General features: G+C 45.8%; 1 protein-coding gene across 1 annotated transcript in view; it reads right to left on the reverse strand.

Annotated features, from left to right (window-relative positions):
• Window positions 1–10311, reverse strand: part of rab38a (RAB38a, member RAS oncogene family) — a gene marked incomplete at its 5' end in the record, with an annotated part of 31083 nt that extends 20772 nt beyond the window's left edge. The window contains 1 exon segment of the mRNA XM_045713642.1: window positions 10031–10311. Coding sequence (XP_045569598.1) covers window positions 10031–10311 — 281 coding nt within the window.
• Window positions 10312–10594: the final 283 nt, after the last annotated feature.

The following is a 10594-nucleotide window of genomic DNA, read 5'->3' on the forward strand; positions in this document are numbered from 1 at the left end:
ACGCCACTCTCTATCCTCTCACGCCCACTCTCTATTCTCTACGCCACTCTCTATTCTCTACGCCACTCTCTATCCCTCACGCCACTCTCTATTCTCTACGCCACTCTCTATTCTCTACGCCCACTCTCTATTCTCTACGCCACCTCTATTCTCTCACGCCACTCTCTATTCTCTACGCCACTCTCTATTCTCTACGCATCTATTCTCTACGCCACTCTATTCTCTACACCACTGTCTACACCACTGTCTACACCACACCTCTATTCTCTACTCCACTCTCATTCTCTACTCCACTCCCTACACCACCTCTATTCTCTACACCACTCTCTATTCTCTACGCACTCTCTATTCTCTACGCCACCTATTCTCTACACCACTCTCTATTCTCTACACACCTCTCATTCTCTACACACCTCTCTATTCTCTACACCACTCTCTATTGTCTACACCACCTCTATTCTCTACACCACTCTATTCTCTACACCACTCTTTATTCTACGCCACTCTCTATTCTCTACACCACTCTCTATTCTCTACACCACTCTCACACCACTCTCTATTCTCTACACCACTCTATTCTCTACGCCACTCTCTATTCTCTACGCCACCTCTATTCTCTACGCCACTCTCTATTCTCTACACCACTCTCTACACCACTCTCTATTCTCTACACCACTCTCATTCTCTACACCACTCTCTATTCTCTACACCACTCTCTATTTCTCTACACCACCTCTCTATTCTCTACGCCCACTCTCTATTCTCTACGCCCACTCTCATTCTCTCACGCCACCTCATTCTCTACGCCACTCTCTATTCCTACACCACTCTCTATTCTCTACGCCCACTCTACTGTCGACGCACTCTCACTGTCGACGCCACCTCTCACTGTCGAGCCCACTCTCTACTGTCGACGCCACTCTCTATTCTCTACTCCACTCCCTACACCACTCTCTACACCACTCTTTATCCGCTTCACCACTCTCTATTCTCTACACCACTCTCTATTCTCTACGCCACTGTCTATTCTCTACACCACTCTCTATTCTCTACGCCCACTCTCTATCTCTCTACGCCACTCTCTATCCTCTACGCCACTCTCTATCCTCTACGCCACTCATCCCTCTACGCCACTCTTATCCTCTACGCCTCACTCTCTATCCTCTACGCCACTCTCTATCCTCTACGCCCACCCTCTATTCTCTACGCCACCTCTATTCTCTACGCCACTCTCTATTCTCTACGCCACTCTCTATTCTCTACGCCACTCTCTATCCCTCTACGCCCACTCTCTATCCTCTCACGCCACTCTCTACACCACTCTATTCTCTACGCCACTCTTTATCTTCTTCTCCACACCTCTCACGCCCACTCTCATCCCTCTACGGGCCACTCGCCATCCCTCTACGCCTCTCTATCCCTCACGCCACTCTCTATCCTCTACGCCACTCTCTATTCTCTCACGCCACTCTCATTCTCACGCCACTCTATTCTCTACGCCACTCATTCTCTACGCCACTCTACACCACTGTCTACACCACTGTCTACACCACACTCTATTCTCTACTCCACTCTCTATTCTCTACTCCACTCCCTACACCACTCTCTATTCTCTACACCACTCTCTATTCTCTACACCACTCTCTATTCTCTACACCACTCTCTATTCTCTACACCACTCTCTCTAAACAACTCTACACCACTCTCTATTCACTACACCACTCTCTCTAAACAACTCTCTACTCTCTACACCACTCTCTCTAAACAACTCTCTACACCACTCTCTATTCTCTACACCACTCTCTATTCTCTACACCCCTCTCTCTAAACAACTATCTACGCCACTCTCTATTCTCTACACCACCTCTCTATTCTCTACACCTCTCTCTAAACAACTATCTACACCACTCTCTACACCACTCTCTATTCTCTACGCCACTCTTTATCCTCTTCACCACTCTATTCTCTACACCACTCTTTATCCTCTTCACCACTCTATTCTCTACACCACTCTCTATTCTCTACGCCACTCTCTATTCTCTACGCCACTCTCTATTCTCTACGCCACTCTCTATTCTCTACGCCACTCTCCATTCTCTACACCACTCTCTATTCTCTACGCCACTCTCTATTCTACGCCACTCTTTATCCTCTTCACCACTCTATTCTCTACACCACTCTCTATTCTACACCACTCTCTATTCTACACCACTCTCTATTCTACACCACTCTCTATTCTCTACGCCACTCTCTATTCTACACCACTCTCTACACCACTCTCTATTCTCTACGCCACTCTCTATTCTCTACGCCCACTCTCTATTCTCTGCCACTCTCTATTTCTCTACGCCCACCTCTATTCTCTACGCCCACTCTTTATCCCTCACGCCACTCTCGGATTCTCTACACCACTCTCTATTCTACACCACTCTCTATTCTACACCACTCTCTACACCACTCTCTATTCTCTACACCACTCTCACGCCCACTCTTTATTCTCTACGCCACTCTCTATTCTCTACGCCACTCTCTATTCTCTACGCCACTCTCTATTCTCTACGCCCATCTCTCTATTCTCTACGCCACTCTCTATTCTCTACGCCACTCTCTATTCTCTACACCACTCTCTCTATTCTCTACACCACTCTCTACACCACTCTCTATTCTCTACACCACTCTCTATTCTCTACACCACTCTCTATTCTCTACACCACCTCTACACCACTCTCTATTCTCTACACCACCTCTATTCTCTACACCACTCTCTACACCACTCTCTATTCTCTACACCACTCTATTCTCTACACCACTCTATAATATCTCTCTATTCTCTACGCCACTCTCTATTCTCTACGCCACTCTATTCTCTACGCCACTCTCTATTCTCTACGCCACTCTCTATTCTCTACGCCACTCTCTATTCTCTACGCCACTCTCTATTCTCTACACCACTCTCTCTAAACAACTAGCTACGCCACTCTCTATTCTCTACACCACTCTCTATTCTCTACACAACTATCTACACCACTCTCTATTCTCTACACCACTCTCTACACCACTCTCTATTCTCTACGCCACTCTTTATCCTCTTCACCACTCTATTCTCTACACCACTCTTTATCCTCTTCACCACTCTATTCTCTACACCACTCTCTATTCTCTACGCCACTCTCTATTCTCTACACCACTCTCCATTCTCTACACCACTCTCCATTCTCTACACCACTCTCTATTCTCTACGCCACTCTCTATTCTACGCCACTCTTTATCCTCTTCACCACTCTATTCTACACCACTCTCTATTCTACACCACTCTCTATTCTACACCACTCTCTATTCTACACCACTCCCTATTCTCTACGCCACTCTCTATTCTCTACGCCACTCTCTACACCACTCTCTATTCTCTACGCCACTCTCTATTCTCTACGCCACTCTCTATTCTCTACGCCACTCTCTATTCTCTACGCCACTCTCTATTCTCTACGCCACTCTTTATCCTCTACGCCACTCTCGATTCTCTACACCACTCTCTATTCTACACCACTCTCTATTCTACACCACTCTCTACACCACTCTCTATTCTCTACACCACTCTCTACGCCACTCTTTATTCTCTACACCACTCTCTATTCTCTACGCCACTCTCTATTCTCTACGCCACTCTCTATTCTCTACGCCACTCTCTATTCTCTACGCCACTCTCTATTCTCTACGCCACTCTATTCTCTATGCCACTCTCTCTATTCTCTACGCCACTCTCTATTCTCTACGCCACTCTCTATTCTCTACGCCACTCTCTATTCTCTACACCACTCTCTATTCTCTACACCACTCTCTATTCTCTACACCACTCTCTACACCACTCTCTATTCTCTACACCACTCTCTATTCTCTACACCACTCTCTACACCACTCTCTATTCTCTACACCACTCTCTATTCTCTACACCACTCTCTACACCACTCTCTATTCTCTACACCACTCTATTCTCTACACCACTCTATAATATCTCTCTCTATTCTCTACGCCACTCTCTATTCTCTACGCCACTCTATTCTCTACGCCACTCTCTATTCTCTACGCCACTCTCTATTCTCTACGCCACTCTCTATTCTCTACGCCACTCTCTATTCTCTACGCCACTCTCTATTCTCTACACCACTCTCTATTCTCTACACCACTCTCTATTCTCTACACCACTCTCTACACCACTCTCTATTCTCTACACCACTCTCTATTCTCTACACCACTCTTTATTCTACGCCACTCTCTATTCTCTACGCCACTCTCTATTCTCTACGCCACTCTTTATTCTACACCACTCTCTACGCCACTCTCTATTCTCTACACCACTCTCTATTCTCTACGCCACTCTACTGTCGACGCCACTCTCTATTCTCTACTCCACTCCCTACACCACTCTCTACACCACTCTTTATCCGCTTCACCACTCTCTATTCTCTACACCACTCTCTATTCTCTACGCCACTGTCTATTCTCTACACCACTCTCTATTCTCTACGCCACTCTCTATTCTACGCCACTCTTTATCCTCTTCACCACTCTATTCTCTACACCACTCTCTATTCTACACCACTCTCTATTCTACACCACTCTCTATTCTACACCACTCTCTATTCTCTATGCCACTCTCTGTTCTACACCACTCTCTACACCACTCTCTATTCTCTACGCCACTCTCTATTCTCTACGCCACTCTCTATTCTCTACGCCACTCTCTATTCTCTACGCCACTCTTTATCCTCTACGCCACTCTCGATTCTCTACACCACTCTCTATTCTCTACCACTCTCTATTCTCTACACCACTCTCTACACCACTCTCTATTCTCTACACCACTCTATTCTCTACACCACTCTATAATATCTCTCTCTATTCTCTACGCCACCTCTCTATTCTCTACGCCACTCTCTATTCTCTCTACGCCCACTCTCTATTCTCTCACGCCACTCTCTATTCTCTACGCCTACTCTCTATTCTCTACGCCACTCTCTATTCTCTACGCCACTCTCTATTCTCTACGCCACTCTATTCTCTACACCACTCTATTCTCTACACCACTCTCTATTCTCTACACCACTCTCTACACCACTCTCTATTCTCTACACCACTCTCTATTCTCTACACCACTCTTTATTCTACGCCACTCTCTATTCTCTAAGCCACTCTCTATTCTCTACGCCACTCTTTATTCTACACCACTCTCTACGCCACTCTCTATTCTCTACACCACTCTCTATTCTCTACGCCACTCTACTGTCGACGCCACTCTCTATTCTCTACTCCACTCCCTACACCACTCTCTACACCACTCTTTATCTTCTTCTCCACACCTCTCTACGCCACTCTCTATTCTCTACGCCACTCTATTCTCTACGCCACTCTATTCTCTACTCCACTCTCTATTCTCTACTCCACTCCCTACACCACTCTCTATTCTCTACACCACTCTCTATTCTCTACACCACTCTCTCTAAACAACTCTACACCACTCTCTATTCACTACACCACTCTCTCTAAACAACTCTCTACTCTCTACACCACTCTCTCTAAACAACTCTCTACACCACTCTCTATACCACTCTCTATTCACTACACCACTCTCTAAACAACTGTCTAAACCACTCTCTATTCTCTACACCACTCTCTATTCTCTACACCTCTCTCTCTAAACAACTATCTACACCACTCTCTATTCTCTACACCACTCTCTACACCACTCTCTATTCTCTACGCCACTCTTTATCCTCTTCACCACTCTATTCACTACGCCACTCTTTATCCTCTTCACCACTCTATTCTCTACGCCACTCTCTATTCTACACCACTCTCTATTCTACACCACTCTCTATTCTACACCACTCTCTACACCACTCTCTATTCTCTACACCACTCTCTATTCTACACCACTCTCTATCCTCTACACCACTCTATTCTCTACACCACTCTATTCTCTACACCACTCTCTATTCTACACCACTCTCTATTCTACACCACTCTCTATTCTCTACACCACTCTCTATTCTACACCACTCTCTACGCCACTCTCTATTCTCTACGCCACTCTCTATTCTCTACGCCACTCTCTATTCTCTACGCCACTCTTTATCCTCTACACCACTCTCGATTCTCTACACCACTCTCTATTCTACACCACTCTCTATTCTACACCACTCTCTACACCACTCTCTATTCTCTACACCACTCTCTACGCCACTCTTTATTCTCTACGCCACTCTCTATTCTCTACGCCACTCTCTATTCTCTACGCCACTCTCTATTCTCTACACCACTCTCTATTCTCTACGCCACTCTCTATTCTCTACGCCACTCTTTATTCTCTACACCACTCTTTATTCTACACCACTCTCTATTCTCTACACCACTCTCTATTCTACACCACTCTCTATTCTCTACACCACTCTCTATTCTCTACACCACTCTCTATTCTCTACACCACTCTCTATTCTCTACACCACTCTCTATCCGCTTCACCACTCTCTATTCTCTACACCACTGTCTATTCTCTACACCACTCTCTACACCACTCTCTATTCTCTACGCCACTCTTTATCTTCTTCTCCACACCTCTCTACGCCACTCTCTATCCTCTACGCCACTCTCTATCCTCTACGCCACTCTCTATCCTCTATGCCACTCTCTATCTCTACGCCACTCTCTATTCTCTACGCCACTCTCTATGCCACTCTATTCTCTACGCCACTCTATTCTCTACGCCACTCTATTCTCTACGCCACTCTATTCTCTACGCCACTCTATTCTCTACGCCACTCTATTCTCTACGCCACTCTATTCTCTACGCCACTCTATTCTCTACGCCACTCTTTATCCTCTTCACCACTCTATTCTCTACACCACTCTCTATTCTACACCACTCTCTATTCTCTACGCCACTCTCTATTCTCTACGCCACTCTCTATTCTCTACACCACTCTCTATTCTCTACGCCACTCTTTATTCTCTACACCACTCTTTATTCTACACCACTCTCTATTCTCTACACCACTCTCTATTCTCTACACCACTCTCTACACCACTCTCTATTCTCTACGCCACTCTTTATCTTCTTCTCCACACCTCTCTACGCCACTCTCTATCCCTCACGCCACTCTCTATCCCTCTACGCCACTCTCTCTATCCCTCTACGCCACTCTCTATCCTCTCACGCCACTCTCTATCCCTCTACGCCATCTCTATTCTCTACGCCACTCTCTATTCTCTACGCCACTCTCTATTCTCTCACGCCACTCTCTATGCCACTCTATTCTCTACGCCACTCTATTCTCTACGCCACTCTATTCTCTACGCCACTCTATTCTCTACGTCCACTCTATTCTCTACGCCCACTCTTTATCCTCTTCACCACTCTATTCTCTACACCACTCTCTATTCTACACCACTCTCTATTCTCTACGCCACTCTCTATTCTCTACGCCACTCTCTATTCTCTACGCCACTCTCTATTCTCTACGCCACTCTTTATTCTCTACACCACTCTTTATTCTACACCACTCTCTATTCTCTACACCACTCTCTATTCTACACCACTCTCTATTCTACACCACTCTCTATTCTCTACACCACTCTCTATTCTCTACGCCACTCTCTATTCTCTACGCCACTCTCTATTCTCTACGCCACTCTCTATTCTCTACGCCACTCTCTATTCTCTACGCCACTCTCTATTCTCTACGCCACTCTCTATGCCACTCTATTCTCTACGCCACTCTATTCTCTACGCCACTCTATTCTCTACGCCACTCTATTCTCTACGCCACTCTATTCTCTACGCCACTCTTTATCCTCTTCACCACTCTATTCTCTACACCACTCTCTATTCTACACCACTCTCTATTCTCTACGCCACTCTCTATTCTCTACGCCACTCTCTATTCTCTACACCACTCTCTATTCTCTACGCCACTCTTTATTCTCTACACCACTCTTTATTCTACACCACTCTCTATTCTCTACACCACTCTCTATTCTCTACACCACTCTCTATTCTCTACACCACTCTCTATTCTACACCACTCTCTATTCTCTACGCCACTCTCTATTCTCTACGCCACTCTCTATTCTCTACGCCAATCTCTATTCTCTACGCCACTCTCTACTGTCGACGCCACTCTCTACTGTCGACGCCACTCTCTACTGTCGACGCCACTCTCTATTCTCTACTCCACTCCCTACACCACTCTCTACACCACTCTTTATCCGCTTCACCACTCTCTATTCTCTACACCACTGTCTATTCTCTACACCACTCTCTACACCACTCTCTATTCTCTACGCCACTCTTTATCTTCTTCTCCACACCTCTCTACGCCACTCTCTATCCTCTACGCCACTCTCTATCCTCTACGCCACTCTCTATCCTCTACGCCACTCTCTATCCTCTATGCCACTCTCTATTCTCTACGCCACTCTCTATTCTACGCCACTCTCTATTCTCACGCCACTCTCTATTCTCTACGCCACTCTCTATTCTCTACGCCACTCTCTATGCCACTCTATTCTCTACGCCACTCTATTCTCTACGCCACTCTATTCTCTACGCCACTCTCTATTCTCTACACCACTCTCTACACCACTGTCTACACCACACTCTATTCTCTACTCCACTCTCTATTCTCTACTCCACTCCCTACACCACTCTATTCTCAACACCACTCTCTATTCTCTACACCACTCTCTATTCTCTACACCACTCTCTCTAAACAACTCTACACCACTCTCTATTCACTACACCACTCTCTCTAAACAACTCTCTACACCACTCTCTATTCACTACACCACTCTCTCTAAACAACTCTCTACTCTCTACACCACTCTCTCTAAACAACTCTCTACACCACTCTCTATACCACTCTCTATTCACTACACCACTCTCTCTAAACAATTCTCTACACCACTCTCTATTCTCTACACCTCTCTCTCTAAACAACTATCTACACCACTCTCTATTCTCTACACCACTCTACTATTTACGACACTCTACACCACTCTCTACTTTACACCACTCTATTCACTACACCACTCTCACTACAACTATATACACCACTCTCTATACACTACACCACTCTCTCTAAACAACTATCTACACCATTCTCTATTCTCTACACCACTCTCTCTAAACAACTCTCTACACCACTCTCTAAACAACTATCTACACCACTCACTATTCTCTACACCACTCTCTCTAAACAACTATCTACACCACTCTCTATTCTCTACACCACTCTCTCTAAACAACTCTCTACACCACTCTCTATTCACTACACCACTCTCTCTAAACAACTCTCTACTCTCTACACCACTCTCACTACACCACTCTATTCACTACACCACACTATCTTCTTTACTCTACACCATTCTCTACATCTTTCTGTATCACTCTCTACATCCCTCTCAACACAACTCTTCACTACACCACTCAACACAACTCTTCACCACTCTCTACATCACTGTCTAAATCACTCTCTTGTTTTTGAGTTTAGAGACTGAAGACTACATTCCATTCCTAGGAGTAGTCCCCTTACTAATGGCCTCTCCATCTCCCATTCATCAATCCCACTGGATAGGTGAAAGTATATGTTGAACTAACGTCTGGACAGGTACAACTTTTCAGCATGAAAGGCAGCTCATAAATCTGGTAAACCACGGTAACGACCTTTCACCTTCTTCTGACTCTCAGAATTTTGAGCTCCACTGGCACACGGGTTGTCAGGATAGGCGAGTTATGTGTGTGTGTGTGAGTGTGTGTGTGTGAGTGTGTGTGTGTGAGCGAGCGTGTCTGAGCGAGTGTGTCTGAGCGAGTGTGTCTGTCTGTGTTTTGACTTTGATCTAACAGACTGTGCTCACTTTTCGTTCATCTGTGAAATTCCACAGCTGTAGAAGGTGAGTGTGTGTAGGTGTGATAAGAAGTTTTCATGAAACTACTTTGTGTGTGTGATTGCGTGTGTGTGCGGATGCGTGTTCTCACCTTGGCAGATGTCTCGTACCATCCCACAAAGCCATTCTCCAGACAGAACTTCTCCATCTGGATCCTGTTGTTGGTCAGCACGTCCCGCCCCTGGTCGCACTTATTAGCCAGTAGCACAGCGGCCACATTTTTCCCATTGGCCAGTGTGAGTTTAGAGTCCAGGTCCTCCTTCCACTTGGTGACGGCTTCGAAGGAGGAAGGCCGCGTCATGTCAAAAACGATGAACGCCCCCATGGCTTCACGGTAGTAGACCCTCGTCATGTTCCCAAAACGCTCCTGACCTGACACACACACACACACACACACACACACACACACACACACAGTGTTGTTGGTTAGTAATGACAGTAGTAGTAGACCCTCGTCATGTTCCCAAAGCGCTCCTGACCTGACACAGTGTTGTTGGTTAGTAATGACAGTAGTAGTAGACCCTCGTCATGTTCCCAAAGCGCTCCTGACCTGACACAGTGTTGTTGGTTAGTAATGACAGTAGTAGTAGACCCTCGTCATGTTCCCAAAGCGCTCCTGACCTGACACAGTGTTGTTGGTTAGTAATGACAGTAG

This window comes from Salmo salar, unplaced genomic scaffold (assembly GCF_905237065.1).
Source record: "Salmo salar unplaced genomic scaffold, Ssal_v3.1, whole genome shotgun sequence".
NCBI lineage: Eukaryota > Metazoa > Chordata > Actinopteri > Salmoniformes > Salmonidae > Salmo > Salmo salar.